Source organism: Gavia stellata, chromosome 3 (assembly GCF_030936135.1).
Source record: "Gavia stellata isolate bGavSte3 chromosome 3, bGavSte3.hap2, whole genome shotgun sequence".
Lineage (NCBI taxonomy): Eukaryota > Metazoa > Chordata > Aves > Gaviiformes > Gaviidae > Gavia > Gavia stellata.
In genome coordinates, this window is record NC_082596.1 from 13,696,269 (window position 1) to 13,714,148 (window position 17,880).

A 17,880-nucleotide genomic window follows, 5' to 3' on the forward strand; every position below is an offset into this window, starting at 1 on the left:
GCCGGTTGCAGGCCCAGCTCGCGGGGACGGCGGCACCGCCGGGAGCAGCGGCACCGTCACCCAGCAACGGCGGGTCGCTCCGCCCTCCCCGGAGGCGGGACTTCCGGCGCTGCCGTTGCCCCGGCAGCCGAGGGGGTGAGGCCGGAAGTCGCGGAGACTCGGCCGAATTCGGCGGCGCCACGTCTGGCTCGGGGTTCTCCTCCCTGCCCGGGGCGGCGGCGGCGGGAGCAGCGGGCGGAGCGCGGCTGAATTCTCGCCTCTCTTCTCCTCTCCTCTCCTCTCCTCTCCCCTCCCCTCCTCTCCTCTCCCTCAGCGGCCGGTTCGTAGCGAGGCCTCGGCGGCGGCCGGGCGCAACACCGGCGACATGTCGGACCTGGGGGACTGGTTCCGGAGCATCCCGCTGATCACCCGCTACTGGTTCGCCGGCTCCATCGCGGTGCCGCTCATCGGCAAGCTGGGCCTCGTCAGCCCCGTCTACCTCTTCCTCTGGCCCGACGCTTTCATCAACCGCTTCCAGGTACGGGCCGCACTACCGGTCCCGGCGTGCCCTGCGGTGCCCGCGCCGTAAGAGAGCCAAGTCCGGGGCGCGCTCGGCATTCTGGGAGTTGTAGTGAGTGGCTGGCTGGGCTGCGGGGCTGGGGGCTGCGGGCGGGGGCTGGCCCCCTCCCCCGGCCTCCGCGGCCGCGTTGGGAGCGAATCGCGCCCCGAGGCAGCCCTTAGGAGTGACCCAGATCACCTCCAGCGGGAAGCCGGGCCTACCTTCCTGCTTAACCTATATAAGGCCTGCGAGCTGGGCCCCGGTTTTAGCTAGCGCTCTGCCTCCGCAGGCCCCGGGCTCCACACCAAGGTGACACAGGCTGCAGTACCTGGCCCTGCCATGGCCCCTGGGTGAGCCAAGGAGGGCTGTGGCCCTTGTCAGGCCCTGTAGTTTGTCTTGCGTCTCGTTCTGATGCCTCTTTTTCCTGAGTTTTTTGGGGGGGTTGTTCTGGCTGGCACCGGTTGTTGTGCCAAGGCAATCTAATCTCTGTAAGACCTGTGGCTGTGAGTTCAGGTGACTTGGGCAGCCTCCGTTGTGTGATTGTGTGGGTGTGACTTTGGGAACAGGGGTTACAGGCAGGTGGGCAACTGTCCTAAACTGCAGATGGCTCTGGAAATGTTAAGGCAGAGCTAGAGAAATGCATCTTTTGCACCTTCTTAGCATTTCTTGCTTGGAATTTGAAAAAGCTTGTGTTTGGGATTGTCAGCTTCTGTGCCTGGGTATGGTTGATGTAAACTAGTAACTGAAGTCCTGAGGTTTCAGTTGTACAGCATTCCTGGATGCATTAGCAATATCAAAAGTGGTCACAAACTGGACATAGTCTTTTTCCTTGCATTGGGAGGTTACAAGTTCAGTGTTTTGATATGCAGGTGTGTAGGGGGAGAGTGGCCATTGGATGAACTGAAAATGAAAGTGAAGGAAAAGAAAAGATCCCAACCTTTAAATTTCTATTAATGTGCTCATTATATCTTCAGTGAAAAAGACTGAGTGCAAAAAACCCATGAAAAGATAGCTTTATTTGTAGTTTGTTTCATGTATCGTTCCAAAATTTAGTAGGTTAAATGGCTGGTTTTTCCTCTAGTTCTGTTATTCCTTCCAAAACTGTGATGTTCAGGAGCCCAGTACTCTATTTGGCAGTGTTGCTGTTTAAAGAGCTCATTCATAAATGGCCAGACGTTTTCTGTCCTTGCTCCATGCTGCCATGCAGTTGGCTGTCCCTGATATTGATAGTTGGGAGACTCTCTAAAGCAGGTGCAAAATGCTCAGAGCAGTGCATGCTGTCTGGAACGGTACGCTAAAGGCTGTTGTGTGAATTCCTTGGCCTCTGTACAACAGATAAGAATGGGGTTTGTATGTATGCTTTTAAAACAGGGTAGCATCCTTGCAAGCCTATCCCTTTTGCACTGCAATAAAGACTCAATACGGCGAAGATGTGATGGAAACGATCTGGGAAGTTGTGTGTGATTTCTGTTGTAATCTTAATAGCTTTGCTTATCAGATTTAAAAAAAAAAAAACTGTAAAAGCTGCTGAAGCAGCAGTAATTGATACCTGGGCTATTTTTAATCTCCTCCTTGATCTTCAAAGTAGTTCATAACAAATGAAAAGAAAAAAACCTATGCATATGAGTTCTTCCTACAGTATATAAATACATCTTTCTCTTTTGATCTTTACAGATCTGGCGGCCGATAACTGCAACTTTCTTCTTCCCAGTGGGACCTGGAACAGGGTTTCTCTACTTGGTGAATTTATATTTCTTGTATCAATATTCATCACGATTAGAAACAGGTATGTTATCCAGTAAATTGTATGCACATGGTGAACTCTGCTCAGAGTTGATGGAGACTAAGCATTGTCAGATAGACCTTCTGTTGGGAATGTTTGTGGTGGTGGGGTTGTGGCCGATTGAGACAGAATCGTGAGAAAGATGGCTCATTGCTGTGCCCACTTATGTATGCCCACTTATGTTGGTCAATGGGAAGCTGCTCTGACAACTGATTTTCTGTGACTGGCTCCTTCCCTTTGGCAGGAAGCCTGTTTATTTAGGATCTGAACTTGATACTTCTTTCAGTAGGAGGGCCTGGTGCTTTTAGCTGTTGGATTTCAGGAAACGAGGGATAGAGACTAAAAGATGACATTACCTTTGTTTTCTTGTGTCTGATGTCCTTTAACACAGAAGGGTGATAGAGTATATGTAATAATGGGTATATCCATCTTGAGAAAAAAACGTCAGTTTTTCCTTTTTTAAAAAGGCAATGATACTTACCTGCGTTATTCTATCAGTTATGTTGAATTGAGAGACACCCTGTACAAATGAAGTGTACCCCTCTGTCAAATAGAAATGTGAAAAAGTTAAGGAACTATCTGGATTTTCAGTTAGGGGGAAAAATTAAGAGTAGAAGAAAGGAGATCAGATAATGGACCATTTATCTCAAAAAAGAGATTGTTGTTACAAGGTAGCTTCAAAACTGGGTTCATCTTGCATTGCACAGTTCATTAAAGCTAGACAAAAATTGTTTAAATTGAAGTAAATAACTAAAGTATTTGCAAAGCCAAGCTCCTCCTGAAGGCCTTTATGAACAAGAATTTCGCTGTAGTTCTAATGGAGTCTTAGAACTGGTGGTGTAAGTGGAAAGGCATTGCAAGGTGATGTTTGGGAAGTCCCACGACAGAAAAGAGATCTCCAGTAAACCTGTCATCCAGAGAGTATTGTGGAATCCCTTTTAAGTTGCAAGAAGAGTATCAGCAAAGAAAGGGAGGAGTGGTGCCAGATTGTATTTGGTTGTTTTCATGTTAACATATGTGACAAGGAGGGTACACAGTTTGTGAACTGTGGTAAAAGGCTGGCATGAACCATGGCATTTGAGCAAGACTCCTATCAACTTTCATATAGCTCCATGCAGGCAAGGAAAGCCTGAGAATACTGCTGAAACAGACCCAAACCACACAGTGACAAACACAGCACACCACAAACAAGCTGAACAAGCTGAATTACATGCTAATAATTAAACATCAGAATGCCTAGAAAGAAGGCCACTGCTTAATGTTAGCACTATTTGGCGAGTAAAAAATACCATATCTCTTGAGTCTGACTAGGTGATGCAAAGAGGATGCAATTTGCGTAAGTAAAGACTGGTTTTCACATGACTCTATCGTTAAACTTGGTGTCTCTGCTTTTGCTGGGCAAGTATATTTCCTTATAGTATGCTTCTGACTGGCAGCTTCTTAGGAAGGATGGGGTCCAACTCCATTTTGAAGTCTTGTGAAGTTAAAATCACTTATCTCCAGAGTTAAAGTTAGAGCTACTGTGTGTGCACTTAATGCAATAGGCTGAATGTCTTATTTTTTGGTCCTGTAGGTTGTTCTATTTATAAGGTCTTTTAAAATAAAAAAAAAAAAAAAAAATCATAAACCACAGACTGCATGTAGGGCAGCTGTTATTAACTGAGCTTTTCTTAGACTCCTAAAAGTAAAAAAAAAAAAGTCTTAATTTCTTACCAAGATTTCAGTACCCTTCCTAACAATTCTTTTTATTTACAGGGGCTTTTGATGGAAGGCCGGCAGATTACATGTTCATGCTCCTGTTTAACTGGATCTGCATTGTTGTATCCTTCTGCTCATCATCAAACTTTTAGAATATTTTGGTTCTTCTATTTCTGCCTAAAATATGTTCAAAGACCAAGTTTTAGCAACTACCAGTGTTAAAATGTACCAAATGTTCACAGGTGAGTTTTTAGTCTTCCTGGAAAGGTAGCGAGTGGCTTGCAGGGAGATTAATAAATGTGCTAATACAAGTATGTAATCTGGGGACTAGAGCTCTGCTTATATAAAGTTCAGCTCGTGCTGTGTGAGCTTCCATGGTATTCGCTGTATTGCTTCACTTAGCCACTTTTGTGGATTGCCACATGGGCTAACAGTGAATTTAGTGTGTTTAAGCTGCCATGTGCAAATAGGTCTGATCTCTGCCATTCCCTGAGCTGGAAATCCATGCACCTCGTGGAGAGATCCTTTACCTGCTGGGTACAAGTCAGCTGAGTCTGTGAAAGCAGTGTTGCGGTATCCGCATTGAGCCACCTTCCTGAAGAAGCTGGGCTTGTTCATTTGGGAATGTTGGGAAACAGTTTTTTCATGAGCTGTGGTGTTCTACCTGAATTTTCTTTTAGGTCTCGGATACAAAACTGGGAGGAGTTGTTGATAGACCAGATGGTTGTGCTACTATTTAGAGGGATCTTTAGAGGCTGGAGAAATGTGCTGGTCAGGAATATCATGAAGCTCAGCAAAGGACAGTGCAGAATCCTGCCCCTGTGGAGGAACAGCCTCAGGCACCAGGACAGGCTGGGGACTGACAGTCTGCAAAGCAACTTGGCAGAAAAGGCCCTGAGGGTCCCGCTGGACACCAAGTTCACCATGAGCCAGCAATGTGCCTTTGTGGCAAAGGTGGCCACCACCTTCCTGGGCTGCTTTAGGCAGAACGTTGCCAGCAGGTTGAGGGAGGTGATTACTCCTCTCTGCACAGCCCTTGTGAGGCACATGGGGGGCTGCATCTAGCTCTAGGTTTCCAAGTACAAGAGAGACATGGACATAGTGGAGTGAGTCCAGTGAAGGGTCATGAAGATGATTAAAGGGTTGGAGCATCTGTCACACGAGAAGCTGAGAGAGTTGGGATTGTGCAGCCTGGAGAACAGGAGGCTCAGGGGTGTCTTATCATAGAGTAGTTTGGGTTGCAAGGGACCTTTTAAAGGTCATCTAGTCCAATCCCCATGCAGCGAGCAGGGACATCAACTAGATCAGGTTGCTCAGAGCCCTGTCCAACCTGACCTTGCATGTTTCTGGGGATGGGGCATCTACCACCTCTCTGAGCAACCTGCTCCAGTGTTTCACCACCTTGATCGTAACAAATCTCTTCCTTATAGCTAGTCTAAACCTACCTTCTTTTAGTTTAAAAACATTACCCCTTGTCCTATCGCTACAAGCCCTATTAAAAAGTCTGTCCCCGTATTTCTTGTAAGCCCCCTTTAAGTATTGAAAGGCTGCAATAAGGTCTTCCTGGAGCCTTCTGTTCTCCAGGCTGAACAACTTGAACTCTCGCAGCCTTTATTCATAAGAGAGGTGTTCCGTCCCTCTGATTGTTTTTGTGGCCCTCCTCTGGACCCACTGCAACAGGTCCATGTCTTTCCTGCGCTGAGGACTCTGGAGCTGGATGCAGTATCCATGTGGATAAATACCTGATGGGGGAGGGAGTAAAGGAAATGGAGCCAGGCTTCTCTCAGTGGTGCTCAGTAGTGAGACAAGAGAGAACAGGCACAAAATGAAGCATAGAAAATTCCATTTAAATGTAAGAATTTTTTTGCCCTTTTTACTGTAAGGGCAGTCAAACACTGGCACAGGTTGCCAAGACAGGTTGTGGAACATCCATCTTTGGAGATGTTCCCATTCTGTCTGTGCTGTTGCTACCATCTTGTAGCAATTTGCAGTGGCACAGCATGCGGAAAAAAGGGAGCGGTGAATCAGATACAGCCAGGAGAGCTAGTGTGTAGAAATGCCGTTGCCTTTATCAATAGATTAACCATCTCTAGTCGCATTCCACTGTATGGAGGGAATTGCTGTTCCTGCTAGTCCTGTTGAGCCACAGCAGTAACTAGGCAAACAATGTGGATTTAGTTATGTTGTTAAGAAAACCGTCAGCTTCATTGTGGTTGCAGGCTGTTGGCTGTGAGCTATTACATGAATCTGATTGTGTCTTAACTTTCAAACTGGTCATTTAAAAGATTCCAGTTGCTTGTCCCCTATATGATGTAAGGAGCAACCTGGATGCATGATCTGGGAACATGCTTGGTGCCATTTTATACACATTCATGAACTCTTAAAAGTGTTCAGATCATAGCAAAATTCTTCAGCAATTGTTTCTACTCAGCAGTTACTACAGCAAATAATAGATCCTTTGGGTTCTAAAGTAGGAGAGTAGTATTAAAAGCCTGCATTGGTGCACTTCAAGAAATTATTTACTTTCTATGACTCAGTAGCAATATACTGATTTTTTTTTTACGATCTGGTATTTCTTTAGTTAGAAAACCAACACTTTAGACTTAAAAAAAAAAAAAAACTAATGAAAGAATCCATCTGTTAAACCTGTAACATGCTTTTATGCAAGGACTGATTGAGTTTGTAGTTAGCGAGTTTCATCATGGAGGGAAGGCCAGTGCATCCGTCAGCCCTCGGGGTAATGAGTTGAGGTGGTAGGTTGAAAGGCTGCTGAAAAAAAAATTACTGAAACTAAGTGTGTAAGCCTCTAGATCATTGGAGGTTTTTCATTTTTTCCAGTGGTTAATTTAATACTACACAGGAACACTGTTTTAATTTTAAACATTAAAGGCCTTTGCATGTGTCCAGTGTGTGTGCAGCTTCTTTTTATCGTTCTAGTCTGTCAGGTTTTGCTGCGTTTTCCTTAATGGTGCAATGACAGATAACTGGCTTGGCAATGGACATGCAGGTAAGTACAGTGCAGTTTCTTAAATAATAGTCTTATGAAACTTTCTGACTACTTGATGCTTTCTAGAGAGCATTATTGACATAACTGCAGAAGATAGTGAAGCTAGGCTGGTTTAGTTTGTATCAAAATGGACTGCTGTGTGTGTATTGTTAGTTTTTTAGTTTGGGTTAGCCTCAGCTAACGTCACAAGCCTGTATCTGACTCTGCCACTCCTAACCTAGTTAGGGAGTCAAGGAGTGAAAATTGGCTCTCTCAGCCTTTTACTAAAATGGACACAAGATGTCACCTATGCACTGTTTCCTCTAATGAACGTGGATCTGCATTCTTTTTTTATCTAAAAATGATTCTTGAGTTCATTAGTCTTCTCAAATTCAGTGTGCCTTTTACTTGCCAACAGAAGATCTTTTTGTGACAAATGCAGATTCAGATTCAGATCAGAACTGTGACAGAATGATTAAAATAGTGGTCTAAAGAACCAGGGAGGAAATGGGGGAGTGTTTCTTGGACACAACAGAGTATCAGATAACTGCATGTCTTCAGCCTGTGTGTGCCCTTCTCTCCTCATCTTCTTCTGTCCCTGTCACCCAAAGCCCGCACCAATATCTCTAATATTCTGTACAACATTATCTTAGCATTTATTAGATCACTTATCAGGCTCCCCCGGTAGACAAAAATACAGGTCATGCATCTGTAGTCAGGACTGAGTTCTGTTAAGGGCTGTCCATAACTTCGCACTTAAACTTTTTTTGCTGTGGGGAAGATGCCACAAAATACTTCAAAAGCATGCTGAAGTCACCCATACATTGTATGAATTTTAGACTGATTGTGTTGATTTTTATCTTTTTTAAAAAAGTACTTAAGATTATTTTATATCTGCAATCAAAGTATTGCTTAAAAGAGAATCAGTTGTTTGATGTACAAATGTGTTTATCTTAAAAATAAGGTTTTTTGTTTGTGTTGAGTGCCTTGTTTGAAAGTGACAAGATAGAGTAGGATAGCCGGGCCTCTATTCCCATGTCAAATACTTTCAGAAATTAGGTATTACTTTGTTTTTCCAGTAAAATAAAAATGGTTTTAATAAAGACCCTAAGGTGCTTGTGTGACGAATCAGACTGCTGGTGCACGGTAGGGCTTGGGGAAAGCTGGACTGATGCCAGTGTGCCAGCTTTAATGCAGAACCTGTTAAATAGCAGCACCCCCAAAAGAATGAGTTTTAACCTCTCTTCCAAACTGGTTTGGAGCATTAAACCAGTTCATGGAAATGTTGCTGGCAGTGTCTGTCTTCAGTTCAGAAATCAGCAGATAGCTAAAATAGTGCTTTATATTGTTTCCCTAGAAATAATCCAATCAGCTAATATACAGTTATAGTGTGGAGGTATTTGAAACAGTCTCATCTGGCATGGAGCACAGGTTAACTCCGAGCTTTACCGAAGTGGCTTTGCCAAGGCTGTCGGTGGTACTCTGAAATGGTGATTTACTGGTGGCAACTTCCCTCTGTGGTGCTCTGAGGAGGATGTAGCTGGCAATTTGCTGAAATAACACTTCATCTGGCGTATTAGCTTAGCCTGAGATGAGTGTGTTTGGGTTAGTGCCCTGGGTTGTGAATGGAAATGATTGTGGCACAGATATGTCACTGACTCTGCTGTAGGTGTTCTACCAAGCAGCTGGGAGCAGAGGAGCTCACCACAGCTGCTCTTTCACTTAGTGCAAGTTGGAGCCCTTTGCTTTGGCATGGTGTTGCAAAAGAGAATGACCAAGTAGGGTCTCCTCCTTAGCTTTCTCAATAGCTTTTGAACAGATCCATGATGCATGGTGGCAAAGATTCTGGGGCAATCTTTAATGATTTTGCTGATGTATCATGCTTACAAGCCATTTTTGAAGCTTATAGCTCCTGATGCCTGTTTAAGTTTCTCGGGCTTCTGTGAAAGTGATGGTAACTTTTCTTTTTTAAACATTGCAGTTGCTGATGATTCCACTCATCATGTCAGTACTTTATGTGTGGGCCCAGCTGAACAGAGACATGATTGTATCGTTTTGGTTTGGAACAAGATTTAAGGTACGTCAGACAGGATTTTGGAAAGGTTTCTGTCCAAAAGATGCACGTGAAGGTGGTGCGGGGCAAAATACAAATATTTTCTCTTATTAAAGATGTCCCATGCTTTCACATAGCTATATACTCCTTGAGATTCAGCAAAGACAAATTTCTTCATGGTCTTCTCTATGGTGTCACTCAGTGTGGCTTTACTGAAGAGATGTCCAGACAACTGAAATTCATCAGTCTGAAAAGAGGAAAAAATTCCTGATAAACACTAACCTGGATAAAAGCTGAATGTAGGGACACCGTAGTGACAAAATGTTAATATTTTAAATTGTTATTCCCCGTGCAACCTCATCTGTTTCTGCCAGATCTTGTAGTGAGAACTCTTTTGATCATTCTTTCCAAACCTTTTCAAAATCAGAAATGTTAGGACTTTGTTTCAGATGTAAGCTTGCTGTGGAACATAGAGTGCAAAAGACGCATCTACTTGGTAATGTTTAAATGAGTGTGATTTGTCTAAAAAATGTTAGTGGTCGCTCAGTTTGGAGTATCACAGAATCACTAAGGTTGGAAAAGACCTGTAAGATCATCAAGTCCAACCATTACAAAAAACAACAAAAAAAACCCCCAAAAAAGACAAACAAAAAAACCCACACCACCATGCCCATCAAGCCACGTCCCACAATGCCACGTCCACACACTCCTTGAATACCTCAAGGGATGGTGACTCTACCACTTCCCTGGGCAGTCTGTTCCATTGTGTTACCACTCTCTCAGTAAGGAAATTTTTCCTAATACCAAGTCTGAATCTCCCCTGGCGCAACTTGAGGCCATTTCCTCTTGTCCTGTCACTCATCACTTGGGAGAAGAGACCAACACCCACCTCTCTGCAACCTCCTTTCAGGTAGTTGTAGAGAGCGATGAGGTCTCCCCTCAGCCTCCTCTTCTCCAGGCTAAACAGCCCCAGCTCCCTCAGCCGCTCCTCATAAGACTTGTGCTCCAGACCCCTCACCAGCTTCGTCGCCCTTCTCTGGACGTGCTCCAGCACCTCAATGTCCTTCTTGTAGTGCGGGGCCCAAAACTGAACACAGTATTCGAGGTGCGGCCTCACCAGCGCCGAGTACAGAGGCACGATCACCTCCCTACTCCTGCTGGCCACACTATTTCTGATACAGGCCAGGATGCCGTTGGCCTTCTTGGCCACCTGGGCACACTGCTGGCTCATATTCAGCCAGCTGTCGACCAACACCCCCAGGTCCTTTTCTGCGGGGGAGCTTTCCAGCCACTCCTTCCCAAGCCTGTAGCATTGCCTGGGGTTGTTGTGGCCAAAGTGTAGAACCCGGCACTTGGCCTTGTTGAACTTCATCCAATTGGCCTGGGCCCATCCATCCAGCCTGTCCAGATCCCTCTGCAGAGCCTTCCTACCCTCAAGCAGATCAACACTCCCTCCCAGCTTGGTGTCATCTGCAAACTTGCTGAGGGCGCACTCGATCCCCTCATCCAGATCATCAATAAAGATATTAAACAAGACCGGCCCCAAAACTGAGCCCTGGGGGACTCCGCTTGTGACCGGCCACCAACTGGGTTTCGCTCCATTCACCACAACTCTCTGGGCTCGGCCATCCAGCCAGTTTTTTACCCAGTGAAGAGTGCACCTGTCTAAACCACGAGTCGCCAGCTTCCCCTGGAGAATACTGTGGGGAACAGTGTCAAAGGCTTTGCTGAAGTCCAGGTAGGCAACATCCACAGCCTCTCCCTCACCCACTAGGCGGGTCACCTGGTCATAGAAGGAGATCAGGTTGGTCAAGCAGGACCTGCCTTTCATGAACCTGTGCTTGCTGGGCCTGATCCCTGGGTTGTCCTGCATGTGCCCCGTGAGCGCCCTCAAGATGAACCTCTCCATAACCTTTCCCGGCACCGAGGTCAGGCTGACAGGCCTGTAGTTCCCCGGATCCTCCTTCCGACCCTTCTTGTAGATGGGCGTCACTTTGGCAATCCTCCAGTCGTCCGGGACCTCCCCCGTTAACCAGGACTGTTGATAAATGAGAGCGGCTTGGCAAGCTCCTCCGCCAGCTCCCTCAGCACCCTTGGGTGGATGCCATCAGGCCCCATAGACTTGTGGGTGTCCAGGTGGCATAGCAGGTCATTAACTGCATCCTCCTGGATCACGGGGAGTTTGTTCTGCTCTCCATCCCTGTCATCCAGCTCAGGGAGCTGAATACCCTGAGGATACCTGGTGTGGCTGTTAAAGACTGAGGCAAAGAAGACATTAAGTACCTCAGCCTTTTCCTCATCCTTCGTGACAATGTTCCCCGCCGCATCCAGTAGAGGATGGAGATCCTCCTTGGCCCTCTTTTTGTTGTTAATGTATTTATAGAAGCTTTTTTTGTTATCCCTCATGACCGTGGCCAGGTTGAGCTCTAGTTGGGCTTTCGCCTTTCTAATTCCCTCCCTGCATGACCTAACGAGGTCCTTGTACTCTTCTTCACTTGCCTGCCCCTTCTTCCAAAGGTGATAAATTCTCTTTTTTTCCCTGAGTCTCAGCAAAAGCTCCTTGTTCAGCCAGGACGGTCATCTTCCCCACTTTGTTAGGTAGAATCTGCTTAAGTTAATATATCAGGATTTGTGGAATGCCTAAAACATTGAGGTTATAATCATGCTTATTAATGCAGTGGGAAGTTGAGCAGATTTATGTCCTTAACTTGTACTTAAAACTTCTCTGTCTTCGTTGTGTTCTTTTTCAGGCCTGTTACCTTCCATGGGTTATTCTGGGATTCAACTACATCATTGGCGGATCGTATGTATTTACTTCTGGCAAATTTGAAGTTATAAAAGCTTTTACGGCTATTGAACTTACTGCTGAATTTAGAAGCAATATTAAAATAAGAGGCTTAAAGCTGTATAATCTGACTGATGATGCTCAGTGTCACATGGTGGTCATTTAAGATAAAGAGGAGATATGCATGTGAGAACTAGAGATACAGGTGAGGGGAAAGTAATAAGAATTTTGTTTATTTTCTAGTAAATCTATGCATTAGGCCTTTTCCTTACTAAAAGAGTAACGCACAGTAAAGAAAGATGTCATCCCATATGACCACCTGTCATGACTGATTTTAGAAACAAATTTAGCTTGACTCTGATAGTGCTGTTACTTCTTTGCCTCACAACCTCGCCCAACATGCTGTTTTTTTCAGCTTGTGAAACAAGGGAAAATGGCAATAAAAGCCCCCAGAGTTCCTTGTTAGCAGCTGCTGAATTCGTTGGTCTGTCTTGGGTTTCTTTGACTAAACTCTGTGATGCAGAAATCCCCTCTGTGCACGGTCTTTCCCATTGGTGCCCTGCATTGGTTGGGACCTGTTGGTGCCGCTGTAACACAGTTAGTGACAATAACAAGTTATGTGGTTGATTTATAAAAGGAGGAGATAGTACAGCAAAACCAAATTCCCTTTTCTGGCTGTGCCTCCTACCGACTCATCCGTCACTTGAGAAAACTGCTTGCTGTTAGATACCTGCTGTTTCTATGCATGACAGAAGATCCTCAAGGGCCTCCATTCAGCAGTGTTTTTGCAATATTGGGAACAAAACAGTTCAGTACAGCAGGAGACAGGTTGTCCAGTGAAAACAGCAGTAACGTCTCAAGCTCTGCAGACTATTATTTTAGACACTAATAGCTGTACGGTCTAATTCCCTGATGTAAACAAGTATTTAATTGCATTTTCAGTGCAGACTTGTAGAGAAGGCTTGGAAGGGAGGGTGGAACAGCCTGTTGATGTGTTGGCACTGAAGGTTGGGCCTTCTAAAGTAGTGGCTGCAAAATGCTGAGGGAAGGGAAATTTTCTGTGGCTCACGGCCCTGGCAATGCCTGTGGCAGGTGAACAGTAGTACCTGACAGAAGGTGGTCAGAGAAGAGAGCATCTGAAACAATTCTTTTTCCTTTGCCTTGCAGAGTCATCAACGAGCTGATAGGAAATCTGGTTGGACACCTGTATTTCTTCTTAATGTTTAAATATCCAATGGATCTGGGAGGAAGGAATTTTCTGTCCACACCTCAGTTCCTGTAAGCTGGCTTTATTCTTTAGCTCACTGTTTGTTTGGTCCAATTTTCTGTATTGTTCATCAGACATGTATTTGCTGGGATTGTGAGGTGTAAAAAATTTCGCTAAATCAACCTGCTTCAGACTGTCATAGTGACTGTGCTACTGAGTCATCAAAAATGTTGAGTTTGTTGTAAATGGCCCATATGAGAGTTCTTTGTTGACCCCTATGGATGGCTTGTGTCCTTTACCCACTCTTAAGAGTGAGAGTAAAAGTCGTAGTTCTGCTAGTGAATTGAGCTGTAGTAGAGAGAACTCCCTAACAACTATCAGATGGTATCAAAAAAATTGTTTTGTCCTGTAAATGATATTTTATCTGTATTTTCATGTATCATTACAGTAGCTACCAGTTCAGCAACCTGCAACAATAATAGGAGCCAGTTGCAGACTTGTTCAGGACTATAATACGTATTCTGCTTTGCAGTCGGTACCAGTCACCTTGACTGAGACTGCAGGTTTTGGTTTCTGTAGTGCTTTTTCTTGCGATCTGTTCATTGTTTTGGCATTGAAAGACTATGATCAGAAGACAAAGTTTGTAGCTTCAGTTCCCTTGTCCTCATCCTTTTGGGTTGTAAATATTCTTTCTCTATCAAACTTTAGTTAGCAACTCCAGTTAACCCTTTTTGTAGCATAAACTCTTAATTATAAGATGCAAAGTTGAATTACAGTTAGGCTTTCTGTACAAGTTTTCATGAGTAGGGAAGCTTTGTATTCTACTTTTGTGTTTGCAAGCCCTCCTGGTAAACCTAATTTTCCATTAAGATAAGAAGACAAAATGGTGGTTTAAAATGTCTTTCAAGGTAATAACAGCTGTGAAACTGCCATCAATCTTGTTGGTTATGTGTAATTCTCTTGATTCCTCAAAGGTGTATTTAATTTTTCTCTGTGTTTGAGAAGCAGGAACAGAAGTACTGCAAACATCTCTGAAGAGGGATAAATTCTGCCTTTGCCCTGTAATGTTTTGTTAGAAAAAGATGCTGTGATGAATTACAGATACTTTTAATAATGAAGAACTTTTTCTATACAGGATTGCTTTTCTTGTAGAAAGGAATCTGGTTTTTATGTCTGGGCCTCAGATTTTCATGATCAAATTCAGCAAAGAATTTGCAGGAGCATGGTGTAACTATGGTAGAGCTGAATTGACTCTGCATTGATGGCATCCCTTGCAAAATGCAGAAGCTGTATTTTAGGTCACTCTTTCTATTTAAATGGTAGCCTAAGTTGGATGATAAGGTCTTACAGCTCTAATTTGCTCTGGCCACATCACTTGAGCTTTGATTTCAGAAGGCTAGTTGCTTGAACCCGTTTCCCTTAGTCTCTTTGGTCCTCAGTTCCTCAGGAATGTTTACTTGGAGAGCAGCGAGATGGTTGGATGCTGTGGTAACAGGAGCTTTGTAACTGTTGAAGAGAGAGAGATGCTCAGAAGTGATTTGGAATTTTTTATTAATTCTCCAGGAAAAAAAGGAGAGAAGTTAGGGGAATTCAGTTTGTATCACAGCATTTATTCTCAACAATGAGACTCCCTTATCATGTGTTTTTTCCCTGTGTTTGGATTATTGTATATAACTATATCCCAGAGACGGAAGTTCCTCAGAATTCCCACTTCTCAATGTCCTGAGGGCTTAGATTTGGAAAGAATTCTGTGAAGTACTGCTGTGAAAAGCCAGTTTTATTGAAAAGTCTAGCAGCTAAAAGGAAGTGCATGAAAAAGTAGTCTAGCATTTACCCCCAAGGTACAGGTCTTTCTCAAACTCTGTCCTTTTCTTCTGGCTTGTCCTAGATACCGCTGGCTGCCAAATAGGAGAGGAGGAGTGTCGGGGTTTGGTGTCCCACCTGCTAGCATGAGAAGAGCTGCAGAAGATCAGCAGGGTGGTGGAAGACACAACTGGGGCCAAGGTTTCCGGCTAGGTGACCAATGAAGAGCTCCTGCCCTTGGAAAATGGACGTAGGACCGACCCTTCCTGGTGCAGAGCATGCTTAAGAACTGAGCTCTCTGTAGCACTGTTGGATTTAACTGATTAGAAAGAATGTTTCTGGTTCAAGAGAAAATTATAAACTCCAGAAGGGAAAAATGTAGATCTTGCTCCAGGTTAGCCAGTAGTGTCCAATTTGATTCTGCCATTAAAAAAAGCCTTCTTTATACAGTATTGTCTGTCTGTCACAACCGGCATCCGTTATGCCATCTTGTTGCGTGATGTGATGGAACAAGCTAATGGTGTTCTGTCTCACCTGGTACATTAAAAGCTTTGTTGATCATAGTAAGGTAAGAATCCAGTGTGAGGCAGATGGATCAAACTAACCCCAAAGTTTAGGAAGCTGATTTTTTTCCATAGCTGTGCTTAGGTCCCAGGGTCTTTGGAAACATTATTTAAGTGATGTCTCTCTGCTGCATTCATAAAGCAATGTTTCATTTCCATTATTAAGCTGTATTTTGAGGAGAGTTTTTTTCTTGCCGTGCAGCATTTGTCCTACCTGCTACAGCATGGGATGGGTAAGACTAAGGCTAAGAGGGCTTTCATTTGAAATTGCAATAACAGATATTCACAGAATTGAAATCTCTGAACTCTTCATGACATGTTACAAGGCTTGCTCTGTTTAAACTGAAGTTGTCTGGCTTGTTTTTTTTTTCCCTCAGATCTGTGAATTCTTGGCTTCAAAGTTTCTGGTTTGATTGCAAAATTGGGTAGCACAAGTACTACTTAAACTAGAAAATGTAACATATCATTGTGGTTAATGTAAAGGGTACTGACTGCAGCATTATGTTTGTTAACTGAATCTTCAGCTTTCTCTTAAAAGCTTTAAGACATCAAAGAATCAAAGCTGGAAGTAAACTTTTCCAGGGTCAAGATACAATAGAACAGATTGCTTTACTACAGGACTCTGTCATTGTCAAATAAGAAATTATGTACACTGTTTATTAGTATCTGTACTGTTTTGGTAAAACTTTTTGACATGGAGAAGGGAATGATTCTGTACAGTAGTTTTTCTCATACTGAGTTCCTGTGGGCAGAGCACAGGGCTAAGATCCAAGAAGCTGTAATGCTAGCTTGTTACTGACTCACTGCATGGACTTGAGCAAACTTCTTACTCAGTTTTCCCAGCTGTAAGAAGGACTCATGCATGTCTCAGCATTCTTAAAAAGTAGCTGTCCCTGACTCCCCTAGGTGTGAGCTGCTAGTGAGCAAGGTAAGGCTGAGGTTCACATAAATGACAACACTTAAGCTAGGAATGCAATTACTCTAAGCTTAATCAGACTTCTAACTTCCTTTTTGTTTAATAGTTGGAGGAAGAAGAGCACCATCACTAGGATGAGATTCAAGTCTTTGACTAAATTTCCCTTTAGCATTTGTCTGTCTTTTTACTGGGTAGGTAGGGCACAGAAGGCTGTTCTGCCCCAACTCAGGTATCTCGGATATCTATAAGTAGGTGAAGTGAATCTGGGCCAAAAGATTTTTATTACTAATTTGTTTCTTCACTAAACCTGGGTTCTGAAGGTTTAAAAACTTGTAAATACTACTTGATGTGAAACTGGGTGGAAAATAAGCAGTTGGACTGGAAGGTGTCAGGTGGCTTGCTTGGAAAAAAAATGTGTGCTCCATTTCTTCACTGCAACTCAGTTTTGTTGATCCGACTTGCAGAAAAATGTAGAAAACTGGTAATGATCATATTGTGTGCTTAGGTTTTACAGGAACTTGGAGTTCAGATATCACCTGCCATTTTTGTCCATTCAGTGATAAGTTTTGAAGATGCTCTTGTCTCTTTCTCTGTATAAAATGGTAGGTAGAAAAGAGGACTGCAGTGTTGTAAATACTAATCTATTGTTGACCGACAGCTGTTATTTGATGCTAACTTGGAAAGTCTGAGAACGATCATTTTTATAGGAGTCATGATGTAGTTGGTGTTTTTATTCATAGTAATACCACTGTCTCCAAAGCATTTGTCTTCATTGTGAGTCAGGACCTAACTGTTAAGTGAAGATGCAATAGTTTGTGACTCAGCTAAAACCCTGGCACACTCAAATTGCAGAACATCCTCGTACAGAAGGCCAGAAGGAAGGCTTGAGTGGGAGGAAGGATGGTAAAAATCATTGTCCTGGCCCAGCGCACTGTGCTGGGTCTTGCTTTCTAGTGTATCCTCCCTCTATAAATTAAGATGAAAAGGGTTGCAAGGAAGATAGACTTCTGATAGGTCTTGATTAGCTTTTGAGCTGCTTCAAGTCCATTTACTTTGGTTTATGGAAAATTCACTTCAGAATTCCATATTATGAGCTCAGTTTGTTTTTTCTCTAATTTGTTGCTTGACCTGAAGCACTGTTTGTCCTCCAGCATACACTGACAATGGCAGTGTCTTGTTAAATGAGTACCTTCTTTCTTATTTTGTACAGATAATTTCCCTTTTTGTAATCAATTTTTGTTGGCAAAGTTTTAAATTAAAGTTTTAATCTCTGTTACTGTCTCTGTTTCGCTAAATCATATTTCAGCTTAAGACAAGCCTTGTGATCTGCACATCTCTGGGAAACGTCTGAGAGCTCTATTGTGATACCTCCTCCTGCTGTTGATAAAAGTACTCAAGAAAACAACCTGCTTTTGGGTGGGAGTCTTGTCTTCTCTATCGGTTGCAAAATTGTAAAGGCATTTTCTTTGTCTCTGTTTATCACCGTGAGTTTTGACAGTCTGTGTCCTTCCTGGGCTATTATCATTTTAGAGCTTTTTTTGTATACTT

At 43.6% G+C, this 17,880-nt stretch overlaps 1 protein-coding gene across 2 annotated transcripts; it reads left to right on the plus strand.

Annotated features, from left to right (window-relative positions):
- Window positions 1-251: 251 nt before the first annotated feature.
- Window positions 252-17,599, plus strand: DERL1 (derlin 1). Of its 2 annotated transcripts, none has more exons than XM_059815230.1 (8): window positions 252-517; window positions 2,213-2,324; window positions 4,077-4,141; window positions 7,000-7,026; window positions 8,987-9,082; window positions 11,809-11,861; window positions 13,011-13,121; window positions 14,939-17,599. In XM_059815230.1, exons 1-8 carry the CDS (start codon window positions 365-367, stop codon window positions 15,075-15,077), a joined length of 756 nt encoding a protein of 251 aa, XP_059671213.1. In that variant the 5' UTR covers window positions 252-364; the 3' UTR covers window positions 15,078-17,599. The 2 variants fall into 2 exon arrangements, with proteins under 2 accessions (XP_059671213.1, XP_059671214.1); XM_059815231.1 differs by having other exon boundaries at window positions 13,071-13,121.
- The last annotated feature ends 281 nt before the right edge of the window (window positions 17,600-17,880 follow it).

What these genes read in the sequence shown, in the direction of transcription:
- DERL1 (XM_059815230.1), top strand. Translation starts at nt 365, where the DNA reads ATGTCGGACCTGGGGGACTGGTTCCGGAGCATCCCGCTGATCACCCGC. An exon ending in TTCATCACGATTAGAAACAG is followed by an intron (nt 2,325 to 4,076) that starts GTATGTTATCCA and finishes TTTTATTTACAG; the next exon opens with GGGCTTTTGATGGAAGGCCG. An exon ending in CTGTCCACACCTCAGTTCCT is followed by an intron (nt 13,122 to 14,938) that starts GTAAGCTGGCTT and finishes GGCTTGTCCTAG; the next exon opens with ATACCGCTGGCTGCCAAATA.